General features: G+C 48.1%; 1 protein-coding gene across 3 annotated transcripts in view; it reads right to left on the bottom strand.

The window, feature by feature from the left end:
* Positions 1–14,219, bottom strand: part of SPAG1 (sperm associated antigen 1) — a 308,451-nt gene that overhangs the window by 225,265 nt on the left and 68,967 nt on the right. For all 3 annotated transcript variants that reach the window (XM_063924199.1, XM_063924198.1, XM_063924200.1), the window contains exons 3-5: positions 12,341–12,500; positions 9,693–9,803; positions 2,538–2,602 (exon numbers count right to left, since the gene is read on the bottom strand). In XM_063924199.1, the coding sequence (XP_063780269.1) occupies positions 2,538–2,602; positions 9,693–9,803; positions 12,341–12,500 (336 nt within the window). The remainder of the gene's footprint in view (positions 1–2,537; positions 2,603–9,692; positions 9,804–12,340; positions 12,501–14,219) is intronic.

Genomic DNA, 14,219 nt, shown 5'->3' with positions numbered 1-14,219 from the left:
GGGTGAGAGGGGGGTTGTGCTGTGCAGGGTGGGAGAGGACAAAGGGTGAGGAGGGGTGTGTGCAGGGTGGGAGAGGACGCAGGGTGAGTGGGGGGGAGGTGCAGGGTGGGAGAGGACGCAGGGTGAGGGGGGGGGGTGCAGGGTGGGAGAGGACGTAGGGTGAGGGGGGGGGTGCAGGCTGGGAGAGGACGTAGGGTAATAGAGGGGTGAGAGGGGGTTGTGCTGTGCAGGGTTGGAGAGAACGCAGGGTGAGGGGGGGAGGGTGCAGGCTGGGAGAGGACATAGGGTAATAGAGGGGTGAGAGGGGGTTGTGCTGTGCAGGGTGGGAGAGGACGCAGGGTAAGGGGGGTGTGTGCAGGGTGGTAGAGGACACAGGGTGGGGGGGGGGGGTGCAGGCTGGGAGAGGACGTAGGGTAATAGAGGGGTGAGAGGGGGTTGTGCTGTGGAGGGTGGGAGAGGACGCAGGGTGAGGGGGGTGTGCAGGCTGGAAGAGGACGTAGGGTAATAGAGGGGTGAGAGGGGGTTGTGCTGTGCAGGGTGGGAGAGGACGCAAGGTGAGAAGGGGTGTGTGCAGGGTGGGAGAGAACACAGGGTGATGGAGGGGTGCGCAGGGTGGGAGAGGATGCTGGATGAGAGGGGGGGGTGCAGGGTGAGAGGGGACGCAGGGTGAGAGAGGGGTGTGCAGGGTGAGAGAGGACCCAGGATGAGAGGGGTGTGTGCAGGGTGGGTGAGGTTGCAGGGTGAGAGGGGGTGTAGGGTGGGAGAGGCACATATTTGATCATTTGGATTCAACAATAAAGCCTATCAGTGGGCGCACTGCTGCGCAGTGCAACTCACTTGGGAGCCCGGCGGCAGGGACAGGAACCGGGAGCCTGGCGTTAGTAGGGACGAGAGCCCCCCCTTAATCCAGCTCTGGCGGCAGCACACTTCATGCTGACGACGCTGCTGCTAAAGGGTAGGGGGAGTACGCGGCGGTGGATGAGATGTCCCCTGTGTGGGCAGCGCACTTCAAGCTGCCAGCGCCGCTGCTGAAGGTGCAGTGGAGGAGGGAGAGAGGAAGGAGGGAGCCAGAGGGTCCTGAGCAGAAGCCAGTGGCAACAGCAGAGTATTCAGCAGTGCGGAGAGAGCGCCTCTTCAGCATTGGCGCCTCCCTGCATTGCAGGATCTGCTGAGTGGGTTGCGCTGGCTCTGTATGCCCCACCTGCAGTGCACATGGGTGGTCATTCCGAGTTGATCGCTCGCTGGCTAGTTTTAGCAGCCGTGCAAACGCTATGCCGCCGCCCACTGGGGAATGTATTTTCGCTTTGCAGAAGTGCAAACGCATGTGCAGCCGAGCTCTGCAAAAACTGTTTGTGCAGTTTCAGAGTAGCTCTGAACCTACTCAGCGCTTGCGATCACTTCAGACTTTTCGTGCCCAGCGAACGCCCAGCCACGCCTGCGTTTTTTCAGACACTCCCTGAAAACGGTCAGTTGACACCCAGAAACGCCCCATTCCTGAAACGGCCGTCAGTGCGAAGGAAAACTTCGCTAGAACCTGAGCACAACCACAAAGAGCTTTGTACCCGTACGTCGCGCGTGCGCATTGCGGGCCATACACATGCGCATAAATGCCGTTCTTACACCTGGCCGCTGCACTGCGAAAATCGTCAGCGAGCGAACAACTCGGAATGACCCCCATGGTTTTGCCCAACTGCTAACAAATTTGCTGCTGCGATCAAGTCTGAATTAGGCCTTTGTCTCTTCTAAGTATGATTAATGTAGCAGACAGATAATAGGGGAGGCACCTTTGCAAATTTTGACATCTTCGCAAAATAACTGCAGAGCTTCATGAAGTCTAAAGTCCCGACCTGACAACTCATCCCCACCGACCCAATCACGGTCTGATTTGCCCATACACACGTATCAACCAATCTGAAAACTTGGCCAAATGTGATAGGGAACTATTCTCAGGGTCCGGCGATGAGCACATATGCAGTTAGGTGCGGTGGTAGTTTGGCTAGTTTATTGTCCTCCCCGAACAGTATCTCATAGATCTTAGAAAACTGGGTCTAAAACTGAATACCCGCAGGAAAGTGCCAGGATATTGGCTCCTGCAGGCAACACATGCACATGGAATCCTATGCCACGACGGAGCTATGCCCCTGTATGAGAATGCTTTCTTACAGCGTTGTCTTGTTACAACCAATATAGATATCACTCAGGAAAGCGGGCTGTTTGAAATGCCATTCTGAGGCTTGAAGCCACATTTGCTTTAAAATGAAAATATCCCTTCTTAAAAATGATATAAGCAGCACTCATAAAGGGCCTGATTCTGAGCTGCATGCAATGTAAATGTTCCTGTATGCAGCGCACACGTTATGCAGATGCTGCGATTGAATGCAGGCACACAGCTATTCGGCAATACACGGGCGGATTCTCGCATTAGCGCAGCAAGCAGGCTGCCGTAGCTGTGTGCAGGAGCAGACGCATCCGACTCAGAATAAGGCCCAATAAGCGCGACATACATGTTATACAACACTGATAACACAGCTCCTCACCTATCCCAGTCTCTGTAATCCCGTGGAACCTTAGGGTTAGCAGCCTGAGTCTCTTTTCCTTTATGCTGGAAATAATTGAAAAAGAGATGAAAAAGGTTATTTTATTAATAACAGGTCTATTTTAACTCCTAATCTAACTTACTGACAGTCACACGCGCCGTAACACTCTGTCCTGTTCCACTAAATGTGGTTTTAGATGTATGTAAGGAGCGTGTGTTACCCTGATATCATACTGACTGACATCATCATATTCTCACATATAATCCGGGCACACACAGTCTCTGCAATAATGGGGCAAGCAATGGACGGCTACAACGTAATGTGGACATACAGGGGGGGCGTGATCATGCTGCTCACCAATCATCAGGCTCGGTGTTTAATATAATATACATGTCAGAAGATGACCAAATAAACAGGCCAATAGGAGTCATCTTATAGGGTCTGATTCTGAGCTGGGAGTACAGCAATAATAGGATTTTAGTACTTACCAGGTAAATCCTTTTCTTTGAATCCATAGGGGGCACTGGAGTACTCTTGGGATATGGACGGCTTCCGCAGGAACAGGGCACTGAATATTTAAATTTAGGACTCTCCTCCCCTCCATATCCCAGAGTACCTCAGTGTTTTTTACTGAGCCGAACAGGAGCTATAGAGAGGTTGAAATGGAGAATTAAATATAACATAACGGACAACAATAAAGTTGACACATAACGTTACTGACAACTAAACAGTTGGCACCATAACCGATAGAACTTGAAACTTTGAACCAGTCGGTGAGAATGTGTTACCATAAGATCCCCAGAACTTACCACAAACCAGGTAAAACTGCTCTGGGTGGGCGTCCAGTGCCCCCTATGGATTCAAAGAAAAGGATTTACCTGGTAAGTACCAAAATCCTATTTTCTTTTTCATCCACTAGGGGTCACTGGAGTACTCTTGGGACGTACCAAAGCTTCCCCCGTAGGCGGGAGAGCTGTTTGGCACCTGTAACACTAGGCGGCCAAAGCTAGATGCCGATGTCGCAAACGTATCAAACTTGTAAAAGCGCACAAACGTGTGCACTGATGACCATGTAGCCGCACGGCAAAGCTGTGTCGTAGAAGCCCCACGACCAGCTGCCCATGAAGTTCCCACAGAACGTGTGGAATGAGCTGTTACTGATGTAGGCGGCTGTAACCTAGCATGAAGGTAAGCCTGACGTATGGTCAGTTTAATCCATCTGGATAAGGTCTGCTTAGAAGCTGGCCAACCCATCTTGGCAGCATCATAGAGAACAAACAACGTATCCGTCTTACGAACTGTAGACGTTCGGGATACATAAACGCGTAGTGCGCGTACCACATCCAAAGTTCCAGAATCTTCTGTTAACACAGGAACTACTATTGGTTGATTGATGTGAAAAGATGACACTACCTTTGGCAAGAAAGCGGGATTCGTCCGAAGTTCCACTCTGTCATCATGAAACACCAAATACGGTGGCTTGCATGATAAGGCACCCAAATCTGAAACACGCCTTGCCGAAGCTAAGGCTAGGAGAAAAATAGTTTTCAAAGTGAGAAACTTAATATCCACTTGTTGTAAGGGTTCAAAATATGAAGACTGTAAGAAATCTAAAACCAGATTCAAGTCCCATGGCGCTGTAGGTGGAATGAATGGAGGCTGTACTCTGAGGACACCTTGCAGAAAGGTGTCTACAGACGGCAATAGAGCCAATCGTCTTTGAAAGTAAATTGACAAAGCAGATACCTGCACCTTTAATGTAGATAAACGCAGTCCTCCATCTAACCCCGTCTGTAGAAATAACAAAAGACGGGATAACTTGAAAGATGATGTCGGAAACTTCCGAGCTTCACACCAACCTATATAGGCACGCCAAATTCTGTAATAATGAGCTGCCGTAACTGGCTTCCTAGCTCGTAACATGGTTGGTATAACCGATTCTGGAATGCCCTCTCTTCTTAAGAGGGCGGTATCAACAGCCACCCCGTCAAACACAGCTGCGCTAAATCGGGGTAAAGGAACGGACCCTGTTGTAACAGGTCCGGACGTAGTGGGAGCCAAGGATCATCTGCGAGTAGTCCGCGGAGATCCGAAAATCAAGCTCTCCAGAGGCCAATGAGGCGCCACTAGTATGACTGTGGCGGACTCTCTTTTGATCCGTTTTAGCAACAGAGGGAGCAGCGGAAACGGTGGAAACAGATACACGAGGCTGTACGGCCACGCGATTGTGAGAGCATCCACCGCCACTGCCTTTGGATCTCGTGTTCTGGACACATACTGGGGCGTTTGGTGATTGTGGCGAGATGCCATCAGGTCACTTGAGGGTAACCCCACCTCTGGACCAACATGTGAAACACTTCTGGATTTAATGCCCATTCTCCTGGATGAAAATCCCGACGGCTGAGATAATCCGCCTCCCAGTTGTCCACTCCCGGAATGAACACTGCCGACAATATCACTTGGTGATGCTCGGCCCAATTGAGGATTCAAGCTACTTCCCGCATTGCCATGCAGCTTCTCGTTCCTCCTTGTTTGTTGATGTACGCGACCGCCATTGCGTTGTCTGACTGCACCTGGACAGTCTGAGACCGAAGCATGTGCACTGCTTGTCGTAGCGCATTGTAAATTGGCCGGAGTTCCAGGACATTTATAGACAGCAATCTTTCGTGATCCGCCCAGAGACCCTGGAGCTGACAATTTTGAACTACAGCTCCCCAACCTCTGAGACTCGCGTCCGTCGTTAGAATTATCCAATTCCAGGCGCCGAACCGTTTCCCTGCGGTTAGATTGTGTACTTTGAGCCACCAGAGTAGAGATACCCTGGCCCGTGGCGACAACCTCACCCTGTGATGAATCTGCAGATGCGAGCCCGACCACTGTGCGAGCACATCCAGTTGAAAAGGACGTGAGTGAAATCTTCCGAACTGAAGCGTTTAGAAAGCCGCCACCATTGTGCCTAAGAGACGAATGCACAAATGTACAGAGACTGTGCGTGGCTTGAGCACTAATTGTACCAGATGACGAATAATCTGTACTTTCTGTTCTGGTAGGTAAATTCTTTGATTTACCGTATCGAGAATCATACCTAGGAATTGAAGTCGTTGAGACGGAATTAGATGTGATTTCTTGAAGTTGACAATCCAACCATGCTGAACTAGTACATTGTACGTTAGCAACGCATGTTGGAGGAGCATCTGTTGAGACGGAGCTTTGATGAGCAGATCGTCCAAGTACGGAACTATTATCACTCCCAGGGATCTGAGATGAGCTATCATCACAGACATCACTTTGGTGAATACCCGTGGCGCTGACGAGAGGCCAAACGGAAGAGCCTGAAACTGGTAATGGTTCTGCCGTATCGCAAAACGCAAGAACCTCTGATGAGGTGGCCAAATCGGAATGTGTAAGTACGCATCCTTGAGATCCAGCGCAATCATGAATTCCTGTGGCTCTAAACCTGCAATTACTGACCGCAGAGATTCCATCTTGAATCTGTAGTAAGTGACGTACTGATTGAGGCCTTTTAAGTTCAATATTGGCCTGACCGAGCCAACCGGCTTTGGTAACACAAACAGACTGGAATAATAACCCTGACCTAGTTGGTGTACCGGGACCGGAATCAAAACTGCTGAATCCAGCAGAGACTGAATTGCAATTTGCAGAACTGTCCTCTTGTCGTCCGACACAGGCAGTCCTGTCTTGAAAAACCGCATTGGCGGGAGACAGTCGAACTCTGGGGGTAATTCCAAGTTGATCGCAGCAGGATTTTTGATAGCAATTGGGCAAAACCATGTGCACTGCAGGGGAGGCAGATATAACATGTGCAGAAAGAGTTAGATTTGGGTGGGTTATTTTATTTCTGTGCAGGGTAAATACTGGCTGCTTTATTTTTACACTGCAAATTAGATTGCAGATTGAACACACCCCACCCAAATCTAACAAAAATCCTGCTGCGATCAACTTGGAATTACCCCCTCTATCTTGTAACCTTTTAACACTAAATTGCGGATCCACCCATCTTTGCAAAAAGATAAATTAAAAATTAATAAAATATTCAACTAAGTATGGGAGCTCCACACAAGCCTGTTAGTGCTGTGAGCACAGAAAAAACACTGAGGTACTCTGGGATATGGAGGGGAGGAGAGTTCTAAATTTAAATATTCAGTGCCCTGTTCTTGCTAAAGCCGTCCATATCCCAAGAGTACTCCAGTGACTCCTAGTGGATGAAAAAGAAAAGGACCAAGTAACTGAGCACCTGGACAAACCATGCTGCACTGCAAGGGGTGCAAATATTTTTTTTTATTTGCATACAGGGTAAATACTCCCCTCAATCATGATGCGGCAGAGCAAGGTGGGGGGGGGGGGGGGGGGTGCGGCTGCATGGTCTGTTCTATAAAATGGGGCTTAATGTAGCCGTGCCTTGGTCACCTCTGAATCAGGCCCATATTTTTGGGTATATGTAATAGGGTCTGAGTTTGCCAGAGGTGCTGGATGTTGGCTGAGAATGTCTGTATTTTTAAAGCAGCAACCATTTACTAGGCAAAACCAAGTTAGTTTTGCCTTGTAAACGATTGCTGCTTTAAAATATGGCCATTATATAAGGGGAGAACATACAAACATCACACAGATAGGGCTTAAGTAGGCGTTAAATCTAAGAGCTCAGTGCTGTGACGCAGTAAGCTAACCACTACACCAACCGTGTTGGCCAACAATGCGGGTGCAATTATATTGGACTTATATTCAGAGCTTAGTCAGCCCCAATGAGAGCTAACATAGGACCCCATTGTATTTTACTGAGCGTGACTAAAGGTCCGTACACATTAGATAATGTTGCTCTATGAGCGACGTCGTCTAATGTTTCCCCTCCCGGGCCGGCGGCCGACTGTACACACTAAGCGATATGACCGCTCATATCGCTCAGTGACATCACGCCTCCGCCAGCCTTGCATGAAGCTCCTGGACGACAGTACAGATCCTGCATGCATGCCCTGCCGACAGTGACGATCGTTGCCGACTCGCGGGGCCGTGCATCAGTCGTCGCTGGTGGCATACACACTTGGCGATAAAATGAGCGACGTCGCTCAGGGAAGGGTAAAATGAGCGACGTCGCTCATTTTATCGGCAAGTGTGTATGGGCCTTTAGGACCTTATACAGTAAGGATTGCTAAATTTGCAAAATGCAATTAGGACGATTATCTATGACTGAGCATGCGGAGCATTCGCATTGCGCGCGCGTGAGCAAACATAGCGCCAGAAATTGCGTACAGATCGTGATTGCAATGTAGCTGCTGTTTGAGTGACAGGGAGCCGGCATTTCTGGGCGGAAACCCGCCGTCTTGTGGGTATGTCTGAAAAAACACAGGCGTGCCCAGGCGTTGTTAAGGGGATCCGGTCTGAAGATCGACAGTGTCTAGGTCGACAATGTTTAGGTCGACCACTATAGGTCGACAGTCACTAGGTCGACATGGATGGAAGGTCGACACGGTTTCTAGGTCGACATGTGCTAGGTCGACAGGTCTAAAGGTCGACATGAGTTTTTCACATTTTTTTTCTTTTTTTTCTTTTTTTCATACTTAACGATCCACGTGGACTACGATTGGAACGGTAAAGTGTGCCGAGCGAAGCGAGCCATGCGAGGGGACGCGGTGCACTAATTTGGGATCCCGGTCACTCTACGAAGAAAACGACACAAAAATATATATCCTCATGTCGACCGTTAGACCTGTCGACCTAGCACATGTCGACCTAGAAACCCTGTCGACCTTCCATCCATGTCGACCTAGTGACTGTCGACCTATAGTGGTCGACCTAAATATTGTCGACCTAGACACTGTCGATTTGATGAACCACACCCGTTGTTAAGGAGGGCCTCTGACGTCAGCGATGACTATTCCCAGCCTCTTGTGTCGCAAGAATTTTGGATGACCTTGCCTGGCACAGATAGGGATAATCTTCGATGTTCCGGTAATTGCGTATGGTTTTGCGATCAGCCGCATATTGCGATGCATTCACAATTTCTGCAATGGGCCTTTTTACTCTATTTTGGGGCGGCAACTAATTGATCGCAGCAACTGTGTTTTAGCAGAAACTGCAATCCTCGCTGAATGAAGTCATATGTCTGCAGACTACAGGCAATGACAATATTACTATATAGTGAGCGTGTGCCAGAAAGAACGTTCATTTGTTTACAGTATATATTGGACTCTCAGGGGTAAATTTACTAAGATGCGAGTTCTATTTAAGATGGGATGTTGCCCCTAGCAACCAGATTCCAGGTATTATCTTCTGGAAGATGCCAGATAAATGAGAAGTTGGTTGCTATGGGCAACATCCAACTTAAATCGAACTCCCACCTTAGTAAATTTACCCCTCAGTGTCACTGCGTATAATGGGCTTAAAGATCATGGGGGTCATTCCGAGTTGATCGCTCACTAGCTACTTTTAGCAGCCGTGCAAACGCAGAGTCGCCGCCCACGGGGGAGTGTATTTTTGCTTTGTGCGAAAGCCTGTGCAGCCGAGCGGTACAAAAACATTTTGTGCAAAACAAGACCAGCCCTGTAGTTACTTAATCTGTGCGATGATTGCAGCGACGAAGGTCCCAGAATTGACGTCAGATACCCGCCCTGCAAACGCCTGGACACACCTGCGTTTTTCCAAACACTTCCAGAAAACGGTCAGCTGACACCCACAAACGCCCTCTTCCTGTCAATCTCCTTGCGATCGGCTGTGCGAATGGAATCTTCGCTAGATCCAGTGCACAGCAGCGATGCTCTTTGTGCCCATATGACTCGCGTGTGCATTGCGGCGCATACGCATGCGCAGTTTTGACTTTTTTTTACCTGATCGCTGCGTTGCGAAAATCGGAAGCGAGCGATCAACTCGGAATGACCCCCCATGTCAGTTGTTTACAATTAGTTTGCAAGTGTGTACAAAGCAATACGGGCGTGACATCAGTTGTCCCCTCTGTTGGGCAATGATATATTGCTTTTGACTTTAATCCTACCTGGGAAGTTGGATAGTGTGTATGCCGATCTATAGCTGCCATTATTAATGTTTAACTAGCTCTGTGTTTCCATTTTTCTACAGTTTACCACCATTATTCAATTGCAAATAATATACTAGATATGTTTGCTTAATTATTATATAAGCAGAAACCTTGTTAGGTGCTGGATCGCTGGAGAAACTGCGTACAGGAGGCAAATTGTCCGTATTTTGCTGGAAGACAGATTCCTGCTGTTCCTTATGCTTTATGTCTGTTAAGAAGGTCTGGAAAATAAAATCAAACAGTGACCTGCCATGGGTACATGAGATAAGATGGAAACGTACTCACAAGGGAAAGAAGTAAATGAATCAATATAATTTCCACCCAAAAAAGCACTAGCAGCCTGACATGAAGTGCCCACTGATGACCACACTACTAATGTCTGGGGTTCCTTGTAGTGTCTCATTGTAACTTAGCAGAAACCAGAGTTCAGATTTGAGATGGATAAATGAGGCGCTAAGCTCCAATCACTGTTCCTGGAAGACATGAGGGTGGGAGCCCGGCTAAAATTCTTAAGTCACATCTTAACAGGATTGTACCAGGATCCCTGGGTCATAGACCTTATATCCCAGGGCTACAGACTGGAGTTCCAGGAACTCCCACCTCACAGATTCTTCAAATCAGGCTTATCAGTTTCACAAGAGGCGAAACATAGAATCTGACTGCAGATAAGAACCACTTGGCGCAACTAGTCTGCCCCTTATTCACCTTCTGTTATCCTCAACCCTATTTGAGTCTTTGTTCTTTGTAAGGGTATCCCTATGTCTATCCCATGCATGTTTAAATTGCTCTACTGTCTTAGCCTCTACCACCTCTGATGGGAGGCTATTCCACCTATCCGCTACCCTTTCTGTGACGTCATTTCTCCTCAGGTATCCCCTGAACCTGCCTCCCTCCAGTTACAGTGTATGTCCTTGTGTGCTAATACTTCTCTTCCTTTGAAGAATATTTTCCTCCTGAACTTTGTTAAAACTTTTGATATATTTTAAAGTTTCTGTCATGTCCCCCCTTTCCCGTCTCTGCTCCAAACTATACATATGAAGATCTTTTAGTCTTTCCTGGTAAGTTTTGTGGTGTAATGATTGCCTTATTTTTGGGACTGGCATCGACCATCAATGGGTTTAAAGTAACCATCAAAAGTCTATGTCAAATACCTTTAACCATCGATGGCGGATGGTTTCTCACCATTGGTGGTAACCGTGAAACCAATGATTGTTTGTTTTTTACATTTAAATAGTGCTGCTGCACAGAGCTGCTAAGATGTCAACCAGCAGCTCTGCGCCGCTCCCAGCTGTCACACACAGTGTGCTGTGCTGGGAATGGGCTGGCCCGCCTCCTTGATAGGCTCAGCTCTCATTCACCCAGCACTGCCCACGATTTTTGCGCATGCACATGTGCGACAGCTTCTGTGCAAGAACACCAATGGCAAGACCATTGATGGTACCACATAGAATAGTTACTTACCATCAAAGGTTTGTGCCACCATTTATTGTGGGGCACCGATGGCCATCCCTACCTTATTTAGAGTATGTTATTGTGGACTACATGTGCTAGAGCAGGTCATGCCAACCTGTGGCTCTCCAGCTGCTGTAAAACTACAAGTCCCATCACGCCTTGCCATAGTTTTGCTATTAGGAAATGCTAAAACTCTGGCAGGGCATGCTGGGATGTGTAGTTTCACAACAACTAGAAAGCCACAGGTTGGCCAGGCCTGTGTTAGAGGAATACATTGCATAATGGTGTATAAATGACAACAAAAGAGCCTTCTAAAGAATGAGAAATGGACAAGTGGATAAGTTGCTCGTAACAACCAATCAGCTTGTACCTATCATTTTACAGAATATACTTGATAAATGATACATCTGTAATTATATATAGAAATCAATTCAGGGGTGCAATATCTGTGCTGAACCTATATCGTACTGTCCAAATGATACATCAAAGCTGATTGGTTGCTTATTGGGAAACATCTCCACTCTTTAGAAGGCTTGAAACATCTTCCCCTGATATGGTGATTCTGGGCGTAATTCAGATCTGCTCGCAACAGCAAATTTGTTAGCTAATGGGCCAAACCATGCAGGTGGGCAGATATAACATGTGCAGAGAGAGTTAGATTTGGGTGGGTTATTTTGTTTCTGTGCAGGGTAAATACTGGCTGCTTTATTTTTACACTGCAATTTAGATTTCAGTTTGAACACACCCCACCCAAATCTAACTCTCTCTGCACATGTTACATCTGCCCCTTCTGCAGTGCACATGGGGGGTAATTCCAAGTTGATCGCAGCAGGATATTTTTTAGCAGTTTGGCAAAACCATGTGCACTGCAGGGGGGGGGCAGATATAACATTTGCAGAGAGAGTTAGATTTGGGTGGGTTATTTTGTTTCTGTGCAGGGTAAATACTGGCTGCTTTATTTTTACACTGCAATTTAGATTGCAGATTGAACTCACCACACCCAAATCTATCTCTCTCTGCACATGTTATATCTGCCCCCCCTGCAGTGCACATGGTTTTGCCCAACTGCTAAAAAATTTCCTGCTGCGATCAACTTGGAATTACCCCCATGGTTTTGCCCATTAGCTAACAAATTTGCTGCTGCGATCAGATCTGAATTGGGCCCTCTGTCTTCACATTCACAGTAGGTGAGCAGCAGAATGCTAGCACTGAGCGAGCACCCACAGACTAACAATTAGTAGCTGTTAGTGCCTGTAAGTGCCTCATGCCTCACAAACCCACGTAGCAATAACAAGACACTCCGTACCTTAATATCACTATCAATTTGTTGCCAGTCTTCCGAGGAGAAATCTGCAGCGGTTGCAGGCGGTTTATCCTTCCTCAGGGTACGACTATGCGGAGATAGACTTTCAATTCGCTTTTCACAAAACGCTGTTAAATCCGGGTAGTGTCCTTCTTCTCCAGACCTGTACAAAGCAATGCACTTACAGTTATATTGTTTCCATATACATGCACATACAAAAAGACAGGTGTCCAGCACAGCCCCTTTAAATTCACTTTGTACGCACAGTCAGGGGCGGATCTAGACTTTTCTTATAGGGGGGGACAGTTCCAAAATCCTGACTCCTCCTCTCACTACTTATTTCTCCCAATTCCAGCCCTGACTCCTCCCATTTTCAGAGCATATATTATCCTTTAATTTATATGGTGCCACAAGAGATCCACAGCGCCAAGTGACAGAATACATAAACAAATAAGTAAAACAAGAAAACAGTGACTTGCAATTCAAGACAATATAGGACAAGTATAGGGTACATAAACATAGATGTGTCAGCAGACGACACAGAAATAAGTATCAGTGATTTTGTCAGGTGGCTGGGGCGCAGTTGCGCAAATTCCTTTAGCCCTCTCTGCTGCCCTTGCACAAACATACAGTCCTATCAGAAACCAGATGCACACTGACACACACACTATATAGGGATCAGATGCACACTGACACACACACTGTATAGGGATCAGATGCACACTGACACACACATGCACACTGTGCACACTGACACACACTGTATAGGGACCAGACGCACACTGACACACACACACACACACACACACATACACACACACTGTATAACCAGGGGCACACTGGCACACTGAGACACACACACACACACACACACACACTGTATAGGGACCAGATGCACGCTGACACACACACACTGTATAGGGATCAGATGCACACTGACACACACACACACTGTATAGGAACCAGATGCACACTGACATACACACACTGTATAGGGATCAGATGCACACTGACACACACACACACACACACTGTATAGGGACCAGATGCACACTGACACACACACTGTATAACCAGGGTTACACTGACACACACACACACTGTATAGGGACCATGCACAATGCTGCAAGCAGAGGCGGCACTACCGCCAGTGCAACCAGTGCGTTGCACTGGGGCCCGCCACTGTCCAGGGGCCCAAAGCATGTAATGAGTCAAACTGACTCATTACATGCCACTGTGTGCTGCGGGCAACCGCTGCCCGCAGCACACAGCCGCCCGGACAGAGAGGAGAGGAGCGCAGCAGTACGGGGGAGAAGGAGGAGGAGGGAGGTGGAGGAGGGAGCCGCAGCAGCGCTTTACTACTGGTTGAGGCGCTGCTGCTGCTGTCCCTCTGCTTCACTATAGGCTGTCTTCCGAGAACAGCCTATAATGAAGCAGAGGGGCAGCAGTAGCCGCGCCTCCACCAATAACACAGCGCTGCTGCGGCTCCCTCTTCCACCTCCCTCCTCCTCCTCCTTCTCTCCCCGCCCAGCAATCGTGACCAGAAGCTGCACCGAGGAGCCTGAGCCAGCGGAGAGGGTAAGTATAATTCTTCTTTCTTTCTTTCCATGTACAAAAAGGGGGACTGCCTGCCGCAATGTGTAAAAATGGAGGACTGCCTGCCGCAATGTGTAAAAAGGGGGAATCTGCTTGCCACAATGTGTAAAAAGGGGGAATCTGCTTGCCGGAATGTGTATAAAGGGGGAATCTTCCTGCCGCAATGTGTAAAAAGGGGGAATCTGCTTGCCGCAATGTGTAAAAAGGGGGGAATCTGCCTGCCGCAATGTGTAAAAAGGGGGGAATCTGCCTGCCGCAATGTGTAAAAAGGGGGAATCTGCCTGCC

The sequence above is a fragment of the Pseudophryne corroboree genome, chromosome 5, assembly GCF_028390025.1.
Source record: "Pseudophryne corroboree isolate aPseCor3 chromosome 5, aPseCor3.hap2, whole genome shotgun sequence".
Lineage (NCBI taxonomy): Eukaryota > Metazoa > Chordata > Amphibia > Anura > Myobatrachidae > Pseudophryne > Pseudophryne corroboree.
Note: the sequence above shows the minus strand (reverse complement) of the source record. Positions and strands in the feature narration are given on the sequence as shown.